The sequence below is a fragment of the Suricata suricatta genome, chromosome 12 (assembly GCF_006229205.1).
Source record: "Suricata suricatta isolate VVHF042 chromosome 12, meerkat_22Aug2017_6uvM2_HiC, whole genome shotgun sequence".
In the NCBI taxonomy this organism is placed as follows: Eukaryota; Metazoa; Chordata; class Mammalia; order Carnivora; family Herpestidae; genus Suricata; species Suricata suricatta.
Window position 1 is genome coordinate 83,589,962 of NC_043711.1, and position 20,396 is coordinate 83,610,357.

The 20,396-nt window shown below is 39.8% G+C and overlaps 1 protein-coding gene across 2 annotated transcripts in view; it reads right to left on the bottom strand.

Annotated features, from left to right (window-relative positions):
- The window catches only part of LOC115274034 (ubiquinol-cytochrome-c reductase complex assembly factor 1), a 102,218-nt gene that overhangs the window by 32,425 nt on the left and 49,397 nt on the right, over positions 1–20,396 (bottom strand). For both annotated transcript variants that reach the window (XM_029917402.1, XM_029917401.1), the window contains exon 7: positions 12,651–12,759. In XM_029917402.1, the coding sequence (XP_029773262.1) occupies positions 12,651–12,759 (109 nt within the window). The remainder of the gene's footprint in view (positions 1–12,650; positions 12,760–20,396) is intronic.

Genomic DNA, 20,396 nt, shown 5'->3' on the forward strand with positions numbered 1-20,396 from the left:
AGAGTGGCCAGGCTGGCCAGAACCCCCTCCATTATACCATACCATCCCTTCTGTCTACTGTAGACCGTAAAAATTTTTTGGCAGTAAGATGAGAAAATAGGATTAAGTCTACGTATTATGAGAATGTTATTTTGCTACAAACAAGTAACAATAGATGTCACATTAAAATTCAAATAACTTGATACAAAATGCAGTATCTGAGTTGCTCAAAAAGTTAAACATAGCATCACCATATGTCCCAGCAATTCCACTCCAAAGTAATATACCCAAGAGAATGGAAAACCTATGTTCAGAAAAAAACCTGTACATGAATGTTCACAACAGCATTATTCATAAAAGCCAAAAAATGGAAACAACCCAAATATCTATCAATTGCTAAATGGATAATCAAATGTGGCATATCCATACAACAGATGATCCCATAGAAAGGAATGAAGTACTGGGGTGCCTGGGTGACTCAGGCAGTTGATTGTCCGACTCTTGATTTCCACTCAGGTTATGATCTCATAGTTCATCAGATTGAGTCCCGAGGCAGGCTCTACGCTGTCAGCTTGGGATTCTCTCTCTCCCTCTCTCTCTGCCCCTCCTCTGCTTGCTCATGCACTCATACATGCTCTCTCTCTCAAAATAAATAAACATTAAAAAAAAAAGGAATGGAGTACTGACACGCACTACAACATGGATAAACCTTGAAAACATTATGCTGAGTGAAAGTAGTCAGATAGAAAAGGCCACATATTATATGGTTCCATTTATATGAAATGCCCCATTATAGGTAAATCTGGAGACAGAAACTAGAGGGGTTCAGGGGCTGAGGGAAGAGAAATGGGGAGTGGCTGCTAATGGGCACAGGGTTTCTTTCTAAGGAGATGAAAATGTTCTGGAATTTGACAGTGATAATTGCATAACACTATGAAGTTACTAAAAAAGAACAACACTACAAATGGTGGATTTTATGGTAAATGAATTATAACTCCATTTTTCTTTAATGGAAGAAAAAAAAGAAATAATCTCTGCCCTCTAGGAGAGCTAACAATTTAACTGAAGGAGTCCGGACCAACATACAGACAGACATACTTAAGGACTGAGAGGTTTGGTGTTGTGTGACAAGTAATGTAATGCAAGATAGAGGAAGAAGGAAACAACACTTAAGTTAAAAATCTCAATGCTTATGTTGAGCTATAGTTCTTAGTGATGACCTTTTCAGGTAGTACAGGGTAGTGATTAAGAGCATGGTCTCTCGAGTCTGGCAGATTTAGGTTCCAATCCAGGCTCTCATATTTACTATGTAAGACTGGTTAAGTTACCTCACTGGTAGAGGGAATAATGGTTTCCCAATAGAGACCTACGTCCTAATTCCTGGAACCTGGGAATGTACCTTTTATGGAGGGAAAAAAGGACTTTGTGGTTACAAATAGATTAAGGGTTTTCAGATGGGGAGGTTGCCCTGGATTACCCAGGTGTGTCCTAAATGTAATCACATGTACCCTTATAAGAGGGAAGCACAAGTCCCTTAGACCCAGATAGAAGAGGAGAAGGCAACATGACCACAGAGGCAGAGATTGGAGTGATGTGGCCACAAGCCAAAGAATGCCAGCAGCCACCAGAAGCTGGAAAGGGCAAAGAAGAGATTCTCCCCTAAAGCCTCCAGAAGGAGCACAGCTATGCTAACACCTTGATTTTGGCCCAGTGAAGCTGATTTATGACCTCCCGAACTATGGAGAATAAATTTGTGTGGTTTTAAGCCACCAAGTTTGTGTAAGTTGTTACAGCAGCCACAGAAAACTAATATACTAACTTCTCTGATCCCAGTGTCTTCATCTATAAAACAAGGATAGAAATACTACCTATCTCACAGGTAAAATTGTTGTAATTGTAAAACTCATATAGTGCATATAAAGTACACATCAAAGAGAAAGTTCTAGGTAAATGTTAGCTACTATGTTTCTGTATTATGCTGAAATCCTCTACTGTCACAGGGCACCTGCCCATGCCCAGACCAGGGTCTCCTCAGCAGGAAGAATAGTAAGCGCCAGCACTCAGGACACTTGGGTTCTGCTCTTTAGCTGGTTTCTAACTAAAACGTATTCAGCTCTCCTTGAGCCAGTTTCTCCATCAGTTAAATGATAGGATGAGACTAGAGCAGTGGCCCTCTCACTGGGAAGTCCGTTAAACAGACTGCTGGTGAGGTGCCTGAATGGCTCAGCCATTTAAGCATCTGACTCTTGATTTCGGCTCATGATCTCACAATTTGTGAGACTAAACCCTAAATCAGGCTCTGGGCTGATATGACAGAGCAGAGCCTGCTTGGGATTCTCTCTCTCTCCCTCTTTCTCTGCCCCTCCCGTGTGTGTACTCTCTCTCTCTTGCTCAAAATAAATAAGCATTAAAAAAAAAGAACAACCAAAAAACAGATTGCTGGGTCCTACCGCCTAAGGTTCTGATTCAGCAGATCCAGGGTGGAGCCCTAAACTCACATTTTTAAGTTCCTAAATGATGTTGAGACTACTGATCTGGGGACCACACTTTGAAACTCTCTGGACTAGTTAGTTTATTTCAAGGTTCCTTCCCAGTTTCAATAGTCTAAGACATCCAATAGATGTAGCATTCAAATAATAAACACTGCTGTATCAGGCTGAAATAGTTTTACAACCAAGTACTCTTCCTATGTTAAGAAAGTGGGGGATGGGAGAGTATGAAGTACATAGTTAAAGACTAGTTTTAACTTTTGAACTAAGCAGAATGAAAAATCTTAAGCAACAGTGGGAACAGGAAGAGGCTGTCCCCTTATTCAGAATGCTGGCCCCATTTTAATTTATCTTAATCCCACCTTTCTGCCTTTTCACCAGACCCCTCCCCCTCACACACTCCACGAGAAACACATCTAGGTGTCTCCTGAATTCATTTATTGGCTCAGCCTCGCACAGTATAATACCGCCTTTGTTAGTCTCCCAGCCCAGCCTCTCCTAGCATGGTGTTCAGTCTGCGTATTCCTCTACTCTTAAAAAAACATAACCAAGGAGTCTCTGAAAAATCATTGTAAAATCAACTAAGGCAAATTCAGACGATGTGGAGACGTTCAGACTCTAAATGCTGGAAAAAGAAACAAATTCAGAACATTGTTAGCATTCTCACCTGTCCTTTTTTCCCCTTAATCTCTATTTGTCCTGTTGAGTAGGAAACCTCTGCCATATTGGATTAGAAAGTCTGAATAAAAGGGACCTCAGGCTGGGGACTGCGCTGAAGAAATGGAATGCGAGATTTGAGATTCGAGAAAAGCCTTCCTCTTGGCCTTTGGAAGTCCTTGGTAAGAAGACCAAGGAGAAGGAACCTGCCATGAAGCTGACCCCTTGTGCACCCCCAGTGAAGGATCATGGTATAGGAAAGTGGACACTGAACTGGGAACTGGCACCCCCTAGTTTGGGTCCTCATTCTGCTATTTTTCTAGCTGCATGACCTCGGGCAAATCAATCAAGTTCTCTGGGACCCCATCTTCTCACCACAGAAATTAAGACAGTAGGACCAGATCTATAGTCTTTACCCTGAAATATGCATCAGAACTCCTCTGGGGAGACGTTTCAAAATTAACACACCTGCCCCTCTTCAGATTGAGAGCCACAGAATGACAGAATGTCGAGGCACTAAATGTGACATTCTAAGGTTCATCTATTCTATAAAGTGAATTAAAAATATAAATGACGAAAGAGCCAAGGAACCCGGGAGGGAGGTCAGGGAAAGAAAAATGAAACTTTTTTGGGGGAGGGGGTGGTCAGAGAAACTGAATCCAGGTGTGATAAGAGACCATTCATTAAGTCAGTATTTGGGAGATAGGGCTGCCCAGTCACTAATAATAGAAGCAAGGACTTGTGCTCACTCAACAGATATCTGAGGGTGACTATCTTAGGCACTCTGTGTAAGACACCAGGAATTCCTAGGATCCTCATCCCATCTAATGGGCGTGGCCTACACAACCCCACAACTGCAGTAGAGCATGGGAAGTCCTCTCTCTGAAGTCTGTGCAAAGTGCTAAAGCAATAAAGAGAAAAGAGTGGCCAAATATACCAATATTATGGGGGCGGGGGGGTGCTGGGAAAAGCTTCGTGGAAGAGGTACTGTCCAGCTGTGTCTTACCATGCCAGGAGCAGAGAAGACCTGTGCTAAGACCACTTCAGACAAAGGGAACTGCATAAACAAAAGCCCAGAGGCATAAAGGAACATGGCTTACTATAGTATCAGTGACAATCTGGTGGCATGCGTGTGGGCGTATACACGCCCTTGAGCATGAACATTTGGTATTAGAGGTTTCTTGGCAATCAGACCAAAAGGGTGGGCAGGGGCTAGAATATGAAGATTTCTTTCCCCGTTTTTCTCTTTAAAAAGGTTCAAACTTAAAAACGTAAGAGTAGAGGGGCGCCTGGGTGGCTCAGTCGGTTAAGCAGCCGACTTCAGCTCAGGTCACAGTCTCGCAGTCTGTGTGTTTGAGCCCCGGGTTGGGCTCTGTGCTGATAGCTCAGGGCCTAGAGCCTGCTTCCGATTCTGTTTCTCCCTTTCTCTCTGTCCCTCCCCTGTTTGCTCCCTCTCCCTGGAGCCTGCTTCTGATTCTGTGTCTCCCTCTCTCTCTGTCCCTCCCCTGCTTGCTCTCTCTCTCTCTCTCTCCCTCAAAAATAATAATCATTAAAAAAAAAAGTTAAAAAAAAAGTAAGAGTAGTGAAACAAAAACCTGTATGATTTTTAGATTCACAATTGTTAATATTTTGTAATATTTGCTTCATCTCCCTCTCTCTCTATACACACATGACCGTTTTTCTTCTGCTAAACCATGTGAAAATATCAAAACTAAATACTAAATACTTTATCTTCTAAGAACATTCTCCTATATAACTATGAAAACTTCTAAATACCATTGCTAAGATGTTTGAATTTTGTCTCTCAGATTTCTAGACAGAGGAGGGATACTATCAGATGTAGAAACTGGAAACATCTCTGGTGGTTTGTGTGGTGACACGGTTCACTAGAGTAGAGAAAGTCCAGAGACTAGTTAGGAGGCCATGTGCAATAAAGGAGAGATGATGAGGGTTGATATAAGCAAGGGAACAGAAGGGACGATAAAATCCAAAGATACTTTGGGCAGAAAAGTGACGGGACAATATGGGTGCAGAGGATGAGGCAGGAGTTGAAAAAGACTCTAAGAATTCCAGTGCGGGATGGGGGAGGGGAAGGCTGGATTGATAGAGATGATAGCAGAAGGAAGATAGGACACTTAGGAAGAACAGGTTCACGGAGCTATTTATCCCATCTCCTGAAGGAGATTTATTTATTTATTTAAAATTTTATTTTTATTTTTGAGAGACGAAAAGAGACAGCAGGGAAGGGACAGAGTGAGAGAAAGGCACAGAATCTGAAGCAGGCTCCAGGCTCTGAACTATCAGCACAGAGCCTGACATGAGTCTCGAACCCATGAACTGTGAGCTCATGACCTGCGTCAAAGTCAGACGCTTAACTGACTGAGCCATCCAGGCTCCCCCATTGATTGATTTAGAAGAACCATTAGCAACCCCCAAAAGGGAGACATGGAAAATGGCTTTAGCTGTGCTCACTACACACAGGTCTAAGCAGTATTAGAACCTATGGTACAAAAGGTGTCAAACAGAACAGGGCACCTAGAGAGATTGAAGGCAAAAAAAAAAAAAAAAAAGAAAAAAAAAATATATATATATATATAATAGATTGGAGAAGTAAACAGTTCTGACATGATGAGCTGAATTGGGAGTGCTTAGTATGAAAAGTATTTAAGAAGTGTATCCTAGAAAGACAGATCGGTGTCCATGCACCAAGGCAGCCAGAGCTTTGAAAATGAAATTAGGTCACTGTCTTTCTCCTACAGAAATTCCATGAGGTAATCTGAAGATAACAAAAGGGATCAAATTCACTTACTGATTTATTCAGTCAAGAAACATTTACTGAATGTCTACCGAGTATAAAGCTCCATTTTAGGTGCCCTAGGAATACAAAGATAAACAAATATGAATCAGACCTCAGTTAAGTCACAATCTATAACTGGAGGTAAAAACAGCCGCAACAGAGATAAATGATCATATGCATAGATAGAAGTTTCATGCTCTATTTAATTTCAATTTCAGAAAGGTTTATAACTTCTCTTTCAGGGGCAATCCCTGAAATGAAGTGAGTCCAGTACACAACGCAAAAGGACAGGCCAACTAAACCTTCAGCCTGGCATTCCAATTGTAAGCTCCCAGGCATCTATCTGATCAGTTACCAAACTGCCTAAAGCACATACTCCAAGAGCTCTTGCTATCTCTTAAGACCTGAGATTAGGAGACTAGTGTAAAGAATGCATCTACTAAAGATACATCTCAGTTGGACCCTGCTAAATTTCATGAGTCAATCCCAAAACGAAATTCCTCTGCCTTCTAAGAATTTAGCCTTCTCTCACCTAATAAACAAATATCCACTCCAACAGGTTAGGACATTTAATGTTTTGTGGTGTCTGTGTGTGTGTGTGTGTGTGTGTGTGTGTGTGTGTGTGTGTGTGTGTGTGTGTGTGTGTGTGTGTGTGTGTTTTGAGAGAGACAGAGGGAGTGGGAGGGGAGGAAGAGGTTGGGGGGGAGAGGGAGGGAGGGAGGGAGGGAGGGAGAGAGAGAGAGAGAGAGAGAGAGAGAGAGAGAGAATGAATGAATATACCAAGCAGGCTCCATGCCCAGCACAGAGTCTTACGGACTCTGGGGTCATGACCTGAGTCGAAATCAAGAATCCAACACCTAACAGACTGAGCCACCCAGGTATCCCCCCAACTTAGGATATTAAAACAAAACAAAACTCCCAAAAGAAGGACTGATTTCTGGGAACAAACATGTCTTATTTTAAAGACCTCAAACCCAAAGAATTGCTCTGTATTTACACTCCACCATTCATATCATTGGAAGTGAAACTACAGACTTAAAGTGGTCCTTGCCTTTTAAATACCTTTGGCAGTCAGTTTTAATTCTGATCTACAGATGCAAAGGACAGCAAAATTTTTACCTCATGGTAATAAAACAGAAGAGTTTGATTGAAGATTTTTGTGGGAAGGTAGGAAGGAGAAGGGAATGGAATTACAGCGACCTAAAAGAAAATTTCCAGAAAAACTAAAGTATGTGTAATTCTTATTTTTATAATCCTTTATAGATTTAAAGTCATTGTTATTTTAGAAACAAAATACCTCATGTGTAAATTGTTTTTTAAAGTCAAATCCAGGGACACCTGGGTGGCTCAGTCAGTTAAGTGTTTGGCTACGGCTCAGGTCATGATCTTATGGTTTGTGGGTTCGAGCCCCGTGTCGGGCTCTATGCTGACAGCTAGCTCAAAGCCTGGAAGCTGCTTAGGATTCTGTGTCTCCCCCTCTCTCTGACCCTCCCCTGCTCACACTCTCTCTGTCTCTCAAAAATAAAAAATAAAATAAAATAAAGTCAAATCCATTAGAAGACGGAAAAGCACAGGAAAAGAAAAAAAAATTGAGGGTAAAGGAAACAATTTCTCATTTCTTTTTCTTCCAGCATTTAGGACTAAGAGCAAATACATATGTTCAAAATGAAAAAGGATACCTCTCCATCCCTCTTCTTCCAATATAGACATTGGGCTTTCAGAACAGTCTTCTGTTATCAGCTATTTACTGGGCATGCATTCAGCCAAGGGGCAATGACAAGCACTTTGGAGAATACAAAGGAAACAACTGATGCAGGCCCCAGGCAATTCACTTGGAAGATAGTCAATACACAGGAGTAACAATGATACAAAATAGTAAGAGCCAGAAGAAGGGCACATATAAATTACTAAAGTACTTCCCAGCTAGGGACAACTGGGATTGGCTTCCATGATGGGGTGAGCAGATGTAAAGGAATCAGGGCTGTGCTGTTCAAGCAACCTAGTGTAGTACCGCACGGGGTAAGACACAAGACAGGAAGACCGAGGCATTCAGCTTGGCTGGAGGGAAAAATACGTGAAGCAAGGATGGAATGTGATGTTCACTGAGTGCTTCCTGTGTGCCAGGCACATGTGCTAGAAGGTTTCACATATTTACAGTTCACGAAGAGCTAGAGGAAATGAGTTTGGAAAGGTAGTCTGGAGTATGATCACACAGGACCTTGCAAAGCAAAATGCTGGTTCTAAAAAGCAAAGAAGAATTTTACAAAGGAGTCCAGTTCAGCCGACAGCTCCTCCACCTCTTTCTAGGCCCTCTCTGCACCACCCATGAAGGAGTTCTGCAACAGAAGACAACAGACCTTGAGGTGACAAGAGGTTCTTCCTTATTCTGGAAAGGTGGTAGCAAGAAATCATCTGAAGTCCAGAGGAGATACCTGGCATGCCAGAGACCACTGATAAGAATAAACTTGGAATTTCTTACCTACTCCTTCCCACCCAGTCTCCAAGGCTTGGAAAGCTTAAACCTGCTCATTGTAAGCCACAAGGTGGAGATGTCTGGCAGGGCAGAACTGAGAGGAAGTCTTTTAGCCAGACTAAGGTTACCATTAACACTTTGAGCCACTGCCTTGAGCTAATTTTTATGTTTGTTTTTTAAGTTTGGTTGAAATGTCACAAATGGAAAAATTAACTAAAGCGCCCCGGTTAGCCACAAGACTGGACACACCTGGCTGCAAACCCAGCAAAAGAAACTTACTTCATTAGTAGGAGAGGCAGAAAGTGAAATTTACATCTGAAATGTGCCTGCACCAGGAGAAAGTGCTGAGGCCAAAGGCGCTGTCTGTTTTTACAGCTGCATCAAGTCTTAGGTCTCTACTCTTACAACACTCAGGAGTGAGGCAAGAGCCCAAGGAAAAATGGTCTCCAACCTCTTCAGCTGCAACTCAGCTCACAAAGGTTTTTAAGAACCAGTTAATGAAATAAAACCAAGACCAGATGAGGTGATATAATGAACTTTATTTCCACAGCTAATTTATATGTTTAAATCCCAAATAATGTTTTTTTTAAGTTAGAACGCTCTAAATTATTGATGTGATTTTTGTAACCTCAAATTTAACACTTGTATTTTATACCAGCTTCACTAATGATATATGAGTCTGCCTTGTTTTTCACAATAGTTGGGCTCCTAAAAGGCGATAAAAAACAAAAATTTTTTAATGAAAATGTCCTCACCAAATGAGACTGCAATTCTAATTTCAAGAGAGTTCTTGATTCAAATTTCTGATTCCTCATTAATTCACAAATGGCTCCACTCAAAGTAACAGCCTCTAAGAAATCTTTGGCATGTAAAAAAATCACCACTTCATTGATCATCTTATAAATTCTACTTTTTATATGAGTTTTCTTAAAGATTTACACCTGGGATGCCAAATTACACAGAGAAAGATTTACAAATTACCACCTTAAAATCAAAGATCTCAAAGCACCCCAACAATCCACCTTTTTTTTAAGGAAACTGAAGCACAGAGGAAGAAAGACTTGGCAGCCAGGGTCAGAACAAGGCCAGACTAGCTCCCCACTACTTTCTCCAACCACATGTCCCTAACTTTCCCATTTCTTTAGACTGTACGCACACAGAAGACCGAGAAACCCTCTATGCATAAAACCACAGTCACAACAGAGAAATGGTTAACAAACCATTTTCTTGCCTGTATAAAGGGTGTCTGTCTGTTTATACCATGAGTTGGGTGGTCAGGGGGCGAAAATCAAGTCATTATAACAGAAAGGCAATAATAGTAATTCCCCAACTCTTCCAAACCTGTTATTTTTAAATCACCATTTTTAATTTATAGGCTTTGTAACTAAACCAGGGCTTGGCATTTCTCTTCAGGCAGGTGAATTTACAAGTCTGTACCTGGGGAATATTATGGATCATCGAAAACCTATTTAAAGTGTGGTTGCGTCACCTTAGCGCAGTGGGCAGCGCATCAGTCTCATCAAGTGTGGATGCCCCATCCTCATCCTGCTCCACCTGTGGCACTGGCATCACCTGAAGCTCTCTAGAAACGCAGACTCTCTGGCTTCACCCCAACCTACTGAGCCAGAATCTGTATTTTAACAAGATTCTCAGGTGGATTACAGGCACATAAATATGTGAAAAACACTGATCTAACACACTTCTCTACAGGACACCACCATATCTAGAACAACTCAGAAAGAAAAATGGTTGGATAAAATGGGAAGTGGGGGAAAGGAGAAACTACTTTCTGCAGGACTGCACTGATGTACATATAGACTAGAAACAAATCAATCAGGTATCATCTATCTGATAAGTTGGCTTTAAAACAGAATTTCAATTCACTCCTTCAACAAGTATTTTTTCATCTGATGTTTATGATGTAAGTAAAAAAATGTTGTTAAGACAGGTCTCCTGCCATCATTAAGCATGTAGTCAAGTAGAAGTGACATTATAAAGTAACACAGGAGAAGGTACAAAGTGTTGGAGACTGTGATGGAGCTATATAAAGAGGTCCAAAGGAAATTCATGGTGGAAGGGTAATAACTAAAAGGTTTCTTTAATTCAAGAGTCAGTAACCTATGCTCATTAAGCTATTCACATTGTGGACAGCTGTGGCCCACATGGCTCCAGCAGTCCAACGTCCAGCAGGATTTAGTCAATAGTGATAAGAAAAACAGGCTAACTAATAGAAGAGCTACTGTGTCACTGCACGGCAGACAGCCAAGGCTTGGCTGGCCAGGGCGTGTCACTGGTTATCATTAAGTGATCTGAAACTACCAGCCCACCCACGTCCGCTGTGTGCTGCCACAGCGTTGCAGAGGAAGTGCTTGAGGGCTTGTGGAACACCAAGCCGCACAAGTAGCTTAAAGGCTGATGAGCCACTCTGGGCAGCGAAGATAGCAGCAAGTGTAGTCACATGAACAAGGAACCAAAGAACACAATTATAAAGATAGTCAATACTCACTGACTCCCAAACAAATTTGATGATGATGATACCGGCTAAAACTCTGACATATGCTATCATCTTAGAATGAACAGAAATGCCGATGTTCTATTGTCCCAGAGAAAGGCATGTAAGTGTCATTGAAGATATCTAAAAACAAACCCCTGTCCACTGTGCTTCCTATATATGCAGTTCCTTCAAAGACATGAGAATTTGGAAATATGCTCTCAATGGGCAACCATCATTTCCATGGATTAGTCTCAAAGACCACAAGTTTACAAAGACTAAGCACATGATACCATCAGACACAAAAGAGTGTGTGAAAATAATTACAACAAATAAAACATGGGGCAACTTCCCACTTAACTCCTATGCAGCATGGAAAACCTCCAAGACATATTGTTGAGTGAAAAGAACTAAATACATATTCATTACATATTAGCACATAGAGAACAATATCATGTATGATAAAATATACAAATCACAAAACCAATACTACATATTCTATGTAAGAAGTTACACAGAAAAAAGCCTTAAAAGATATACACCAAGGTGGAAACAGTGATTACTTCTTGAAAGGAGATAACTGGCCAGGAATGAGAATGAGGATTAAGGGGATTTCAGTCTTAGTTAAAACATTTTGAATTTTAAAAATAATTGTAAAGTAAAAACATACCTAATATGTATTAAGTTAAAAAACCAAGATGCAAAACTGTGTGTAGTAGAAGCCCATCTGTGTCATGTTAAAAGAATATACATTTATACATTTGCATTTGTATAGAAAACAACCAGAAGGCTACACATCAACTCTTAACAAAGATTCCTTTGGGGGAGTTGGCCTGGGGAAAAGATACTTGTTTGTACATTAAATGCATTATACTCTTTGATTTTTATTCTATGAACATCTATGACTTATAGAATACATATATAAACTCTGTTTACTCCTTAGTCCATTGGGAGAACTTTGTAATGAAAAAAAAACAAAAACAAAAACAAATTAACCCATTTTTTGACCCATCTGACAGTTCTTCTTTAGATGGTCCCAAACTGGGAGGCAATGAAATGGGAAATAAACAAAGATTACAATCTATTAAAATATGCTTTAGACAAAAAAATACATAATATATACAAAGGAAAAGATTACTCTTTATATAACCAATAACCATTATATATTCTAATGTTTGGGGGTAATTTTTCTATTATCATTACATTCTATGCTATATATACACTATATATCCTCCTTTCTCAGGTTAATTATAAAACATACTAATGTACATTTTCAGTAGATACCATGCTGAATTATTCTAGGTTGTGAGTGATCAAGGACTTGTTTTTCAGTTCCTAAGGAAAGCTGTAGGCCCAATGCCAAGGTATTTCCATCAAAATTAATATAGAGGAGAACCGGTTCAAACATTGAATTGGTGTCAAAGGCACAGTGTCCTAAAATTTTATTATTATTTTATTTCCTCCATTCAACAAATCCATCCCTTCCTTCCTACCACCATTATTTGGGCTTAACATTCATTTCCAAACACAGGTTGTCCTCACATTGACAAACCAGAATCATGTGTGACACATAAATAAAGTTTCCATGGCATGTCAGTCTCCACAGAGGCAGAAGCAACTCTAGCTGAATTACCACTTGACATTAGGCAGCATTATACAGAAACCTACAAGAAAAGCCATTCTAGAACAGATGAAACTTCACCTCAAGTCAGGCAACCCCTCATTGGAGTTGTCCAGGACCAGAATCCGATAGCATTTACTTACCCCCATGACTCTGCCACGCTGCTCAACATCCTCCCACATAAAATGAACTATGATACGACACATGTATTTCCCACTCCTGCCTTCCTGTTTCATTCGGACTAGACACATCCTGGATGAGAAGAAGACATAAAGAGTAACTGGTTGTTTGCGTTTTTTACATCATACGTGTGCAATGAGTAATTTTAGCAAAGAACAGAATTTAAAAAAACTGGAAATAACCTTATTTTTTAAAAAAACACTTTTATCGAGGTATAATATAGATACTGTAAAGCACACAAATCTTAAGTTTATATAGTTTGATGGATTTTTTACATGTTATTTATAGACATGTGAGCAATACCCAGATCAAGAGAGAGATTATTTAGAGCACCTCAGAAGGCACTCTCATACATGAAAGGGACAGACATTTAATTAGAAGATAGGCAAGTCAAAATCCATCATTTTACTGAATGAAAACAGGAGTCCTAAAGAAGGAAGTAATTTGTCCAATACCACAGAGTAGTCTGTAAAGATGGTTATAAATGCTGTGCTGTCCGACACAGAAGCTATTAGCTACGTGTGGCTATTGAGTACTTTAAATGTGATCAGTTCCAAATGACATGGATATAAGTTTAAGATCTCAAAGATCTAGTTCAACAAAAAGACTACAAATATCTCAAGTAGTTTATACTGCTTACATGTTAAAATATTATTTCAGATATATTGTGTTAAATAAAATCTATTAAAATTAATTTCATAACATTTTCTTTTTACTTTTTTAAATGGAGCTACTAGAAGTGTTTAAATGTATGACTAGCATTGTTTGATGAACAGCATTTACCTAGAACACAGATCACAGAAAGTATTATGATTTTACCTATGTAATTAATTGTCAAATCATTTCCCCCATGAAAATGTAAGTTCCATTGAAGGCAAACAAGTCTGAATTTTTTTTTAACCATTGTATATCTAAGGGCTTAAGTATAGTAGATACTTAGTATTTATTTGCTAAATAAATAAGAGAATAAAACATCTCTGAGCTAAGTTTAGGGCTTCTCCTATACCACACTGACTCTAGTCCATCAGGCTCTCTTCTTAAGACCTTCCATAAGAATATAAGAATTATATTTTATTTTGTTAATTGGTAAATATGACAATATACTTAATTATATACAAGAATATAAACAGGGTCGTCAACTTTCCAAACTAGTTCCTAATCTCAATGAACATCCCTATTTCTATTATCTCTTACTTAGGTTTTTAAGCAACTACAACTGGACTACTCACCAAAAGACAATTCCTGCTATAGTTATGGAATAGTCAATCTAAACTGACAATCCTGCCCGTTAAAATCTACTAGCAATAGTATGACACAATGGAATGATTCCAGCCTGGCCTGCATCAACATCTCTGTTAACAACTAAGATGTGGAAAAGAAAACATACTTATCAAACTTTCAGATGACAAGGAGCTGGGCAGGAAGACAAATATGCTGGATGACCCAACCATGAACTAAAAATACTTCAAGAGATTGTTTCAATGAGCTGAACCTAACAGAATGAATTTGAACAGGGATAAACCTAACATCCTGCACTTGGGTCTAAAAGAACTGTTAGTGATACAAGATAGGTGAGTCATGCCATCTGCATGTGAAAAAGCCTTATAGGCTTAAGTTGACAACTGACTTCAAAGGAAGTCAAGGTGATTATGAGGTTGCCCCCCAAATTAATGTGATTTTAGATACAGTAATGAAAATGTAGTATCTTTGATGTGCAAAGTGAGATTTTTGTTCCATTCAGCACAGGTCAGCCTCTGCCTGGAATACTACTCATAGTTTTGAACATCATTTTATATATATATATATATATATATATATATATATATATATATATGGTTTTTTTTTTTAAATATTAATTTGGAGGGGGAGAGTACAAGCAGGGGAGGGGCAGAAAGAAAGGGGCAGAGGATCTGAAATTGGGCTCTGCATTGACAGGCTGATAGCACTGAGCTCGATGTGGGGCTTGAACTCATCAACTGCAAGATCATGACCTGAGCCAAAGTTGGACGCTCTACCAGCTAAGCCACCCAGGTGCCCCTAAATATTTTATTTTAAGAGATAAGAGGAAGAGACGAAAACTCAGAAGATATATAACCTGGAGAAAAACAGAAGAGTTGCCTTAAACATTGTAGAAAAGCAATTAGACTATTTGTCCAAGAGTTAGAGTCAGAACCAACAGGGTAAGCTACAAGAGGGAGAAAGAATCACTCAACACTGAACACTGACAATGACTCTTGAGCGGAAAAGTTTCTGAAGATTTGAATGATGGAATGAATAAGCCCAAGACCTAGAATGTGTCAACTTCTGAAGAGTGAATAAATGCTTTGTGAGAACTCAGCTATCTGACAAATTGACTAGATGATCTTTAACATCCTTTCCAACCATGAGATTTGCTGACGCTGTGATTTAAATTTGTAACCTCTGAACCCAGTTAGTGCCTAAGAAATAACACTTTATAACAATGAAAACAGGTCATGGAAAAAGACTTGGTTACTTTATATGGTATAGAATATATTCCAAAGCAGAAATCAACGGGAAAGTTCAATAGTCCTTTTCTATAAAATTTTTCTTGAGTTAATCAAATCACTCATGTCAGCCCCTCACCTGAAAAGACACTGTGTTTTGATGCTTAAGTGTCGTCAGAGGCTAATTCATCAACAGTAGTAGTGAGGTAATGGAATTCTTCATTTATTTGAAAATTCTGTAGTTTGTTAATACACCTGCCCTCTGAGGTTTAAAAGGCACAGATTTTCTGAGACCATAAAGTGTAAATTATGCTATGCTCACCACAAGTGGAGCTACCACCTGTCATCACACAACCAATCCAAAATGATACCATTCTGACCATATTCTCTATGATGTACCTTTTATCTCCATGACTTACTCATTCCATAAACTGGAAGCCTGTATCTCCTACTGCCCCCTCAGCCATTTTTCCCATCCCCTAACCTCTCTCCCCTCTGGCAACCATCAGTTTGTTCTGTGTACTTATAAGTCTATTTCTGCTTTTTATTTGTTTGGTTTTTTAGATTCCATACATAAGTGAAGTCATATGGTATTTGTCTTTTTCTGACTTATTCAATTAGCATAATACCCTCTAGGTCCATCCTTGTTGTGAAAACTGTCGAGATCTCATCCTTTTTATGGCTGAGTAATATTCCATTGCATATTTATGTGTGTATATATATCTATATGTATATATATATGTATGGTATATATGTATATATACCACACCTTCTCTATCCAATCATCTACTTATGACACTTCAGCTGCTTCCATATATCGGCTATTATAGATAATATTGCAATAAACACAGGGGTGCTGATATATTTCAAATTTGTGTTTTCATTTTTTTGGGTAAATATCCAGTAGTGGAATTACTGACTCACATGGGATTTCTGTTTTTAATTTTTTGAGGAACCTCCATACTGTTTTCCACAGTGGCTGTACCAATTTACATTCCTGCCAATAGTAATGAGGGTTCCTTTTTCTCCACAGCCTCACCAACACTTGCTATTTCTTGTCTTTTTTATTCTAGCCATTCTCATAGATATAAAGTGATATCTCACTGTAGTTTTGATTTGCACTGCCCTGATGATGAGTGATGCTGAACATCTCTCCATGTGTCTGTTGGCCATCTGCATGTCTCTTTTGGGAAAATGTCTATTCAGTTCCTCTGCCCATTTTTAACTGGATTATTTATTTGTGGGGGAGTGTTAGTCATAGAAGTTCTTTTTATACTTTAGACATTAACCTCTTATCAGACAGATCATTTGTGAATATCTTCTCCCTCCCATTCAGTAGGTTGCCTTTTCATTTTGTTGGTAGTTTCCTTCACTATGCAAAAGATTTTTCTTTTGGTGTAGTCCAAGGCTGGTATTCCTCCTGCCCTGACTTTATAACTGAAGAAAATGAGTCTGAGAGAAGTAATCTGCTCAGAGTTACAAACCACTAGGTTTATAGATGAGATGTGGACCCTGATAATTTTAGTCCCAGAGTTATACTGTTTTTCTGCCTCCTTTAATAAATCCATTCACTCTATTTTCCATTTAATCTTCAGAAGGGCAGTAATAGTTTCAAAACTAGCATCACATTAGAAATAGCCTATCAGAAGAAGAAGACTGGCTAACTTGACGCAAGCATACCTACAACAACAAAAACTGTTGGCAGCCTAACAGGAAAGAAACTAAAAATATATTGAAAATACACACACACACACACACACACACACACACACACACACACACAAATATAGCACAACCATTGAGGTTCAACAACTCAGTGCAACTCAAAGAAGACAGCCTGGCAAATTACAGTTAAGCATCACTAGGAACCCCCCAAGTCATCTAGAAAATGTAAAAGTTGAAAAGACAATGAGTAAAAGGAATCCAAAATGGTAAACAAACACGAAAAAGACATGATGATCCTAGTGCCCACCACAAAACCAAGCCAGCACCCGTCACAGGCTCTGACTGTACAACAGTAATTTCTGAGTCACTATGGAAACTATATTCCACAACAACGAAGAACACTAGGTTTAAGTAACAGAATAGGACAGCTCTACTTCAATTTCCATCATGGACACATTCCTCATAATACATGTTTAAATTAAAAGTTGAGAAGCCAAATTACATTTTGCTATTGATTTCACTTCATAATTTCAGAGCTCCATTCCAGGGAAAGTGGAAGAGAGGATAGGTTGGGGGGGGGGGCGTGGCACCTCCCGGCTAAAACATAAAACATAATAAAAATTGCCCTTAAGAATGTAAACAAAATTTTAAAAAGAGATAACCTTCTGCTCAAACCTAAAACTGCTCTAAAAATAGATTATTTTTAGGGGCAGCTGGGTGGCTGAGTTGGTTAAGCATCCAACTTCAGCTCAGGTCATGATCTCATGGCTCATGGTTTTGAGCCTGGAGCCTCCTTCAGATTCTGTCTCTGTCTCTCTCTGCCTCTACCCCACTCATGCTCCCTCTCTCTCTAATATAAACTTAAAAAAAATTAAAGAATAGATTATTTTTATTTTTTTTTTACCTTTTATAAAAATGTGGGGCTTTTTTGAAAGAGAGAGTATGTGCACACAGGTTGGGGGGAGGGGCAGGAACAGAGGATCCAAAGCAGGCTCTGTGCTGACAGCAAAGAGCCCAATGAGGGGATCAAACTCATGAACTATGAGATCATGACCTGAGCCAAAGTTAGATGCTTAACCAACTCAGCCACTCAGGTGCCCAAAACTTTTTACTTTTAAAAATCTTTTTACAAAGAGAGACTTTAGTAATAAGAACCTTCTTGTCATTAAATAATTTAATCATTTATTTAACAAATCTTAGTCTATATATAAACTACTCTCTGTTTAGGCACAAATCCAGTTACCCCTCCCAAGTTTGATGATGTTTTTAAACCCACAATTTATTATTGAGGTTTTAAGCTTCACAGTCCTATCGTCTCTCAGTGATCTGTGGCTCATAAATAATACTAATATCCTTTACATATAAGGAAAGCAAATAACTCAGTCAGCGAAGTAAAGAAAAAAAGGAGTGGTCAAGCTCTGGTCCTGGTTCCCAACTATCACTTAAAAGGCAAGCATAGAGACAGCAGAAAAGGGAAAAAGACTCACTCACTAGGAGTCTCCAAAACAAAGGACTAAGATAAAAATTTTACCTTAAGGCAAATATTAATAATGATTAATTATTGATTAATAATAATGATTACTGCCACTGATGGCGCCCCTTAATATCAGACTTGTCACTCAAAAATGCATTTGCATTCACTCTCTTTCAATCTAGTTTAACTGTTCTCATTTCACAAAAAAAGAACGCTCATGCTCTGAGGAAATAAGAGACGGAAGTAAAAAGGCTTCTTCCTTAGGGCGCCTGGGTGGCTTAGTTGGTTAAGCTTTCAACTTCGGCTCAGGTCATGATCTCATAGTTTGTGGGTTCGAGGCCCACATTGGGTTCTGTGCTGACAGTTGAGAGCCTGGAGCCTGCTTTGGAATCTGTGTCTCCCTCTTTCTCTGCCCCTTCCCTGCTTGTTCTCTCTCGTGCACTTTCTCAAAAGTGAATAAACATCAAAAAAAAGTTTTTTAATAAAAAATTTTTAAAAAACAAGGCTTCTACCTCTAGGCTTATAAAATGTTCCAGTATTCCCCCATCTTAAAATAAAAAATTTTTTAAAAATTTCCCTTCCATTCTGTTTCTCCCTTTAGTGATCACCTTCCTTAATTACTTGGAGAGTCTTAAAATGTAGTTTACAGTTACTCAAGTAACTTAAGGTTACCCAGTGAAAAGAGCAGAACCGGAATGAAACTTTAACTCCCCCTTTCCCCTAAGCCACAGTGTCTCCCAGGGCAGTGTCCCTACCGGCTGGTTTCCCCCATTCTGTGACTGCACAGCTCCAGAAGTCTCTCTCTGCTAGATCAGACAAGGAACAAGGCAGCGACACTCCTTGTAGAGTTCAAAGGAACAGTCCTAGCCATGCTTTCCTCCTCTCTGCCTAAATCTGGGAGGGGAGAATTCTTGTTATTCTTGATGCTGACCTCCTGCCATGAATTGGCAGCTCTGAGTATCCTGTCCTGCTTGCTCTGTTTGGGCCTTCTGACAATGCCAGTTGTGTTTTGGCCTGTTTTCTCCCTCATGGTAGTTTATAAGCTGCTCAGAGTGGATCTAATTTGGAATTCAATGAAGACTAGTGGGTACTCAAGGCAGGTCTGTCACTCTGGCTGCTATGAAGGAATCCCAAAGGGGACTTTCACGTAGCTTGTTTCCCTTACTCTGCCATCAGCTGAGGCCAAGGAAGCGGAGTCTACATGCCCACACTCAAGCCTCAGCAGTGTGCTAATGAATGAGTTTATTTATTTGTGAGCTGGCATGCTTTCCCTTTCCTGGGGCTGTGTACATGGCTATCTCCACCTGGCTTCCTAAACTCCCTCCCCATGAAGCCTAGCCTTTATGTGGAGAGCAAGGGGGCCACAGGACAGTCTAGGGCAAACAGACAAGTTGGGTAAGGCACTTCCTGAAGCCATCTCACCTGACAGTGAGCCTCCTCCAAGAACTACACCCGGCCTGTGGCCTGCCTGTCAGATCCAAGAGACCAAGCTTCTGGGTAGCAGGTACCAGTGCTTTTAGTTTATGCAGTGTTAATAAAATGATGCTGCATAGGCCTTTGGTTTGGGCAAAACGTTACATGGATGTGTGAACAGAGTGACTGGCTGGGGGAGGGAGAGAAAGGATGTGTACATGGCCAGGGCTCACCATATATAGTGTCTGAAGCTGCTGGAATTCAGCATGAGCTTGAAAGCCCTACAGCTGCATCAAAACTGCTGTGGCAGTTTTAAAGAGCCCTCTTGCAAAGGCTGGGAGTACCTGCCAAGGCATTTCTCTGGCTGGACTAAGACTGGGACCAGTCTGTTTTCCAGCCCCTTCCTACTCGCTCAATTTACTTCCTTCTTTTCTTTCTCAGAGGCTTCTTCCCCCAGACTTATAAAAATGTTCCAGTTTTTTCCCACCTTAGAATAAAAAAATAAAAACAGGGACACTTAGGTGGCTCAGTCAGTTAACTGAGCGTCCAACTCTTGATTTTGGTTCAGGTCATGATCTCAGTTACGGGATCGAGCCTGAAGTTGGGCTCCTTGCTGGGCATGGAGCCTGCTTAAGATTCAGTCTCTCTCTCTCTCTCTCTCTCTCTCTCTCTACCCCACTCCCCTCACCAAC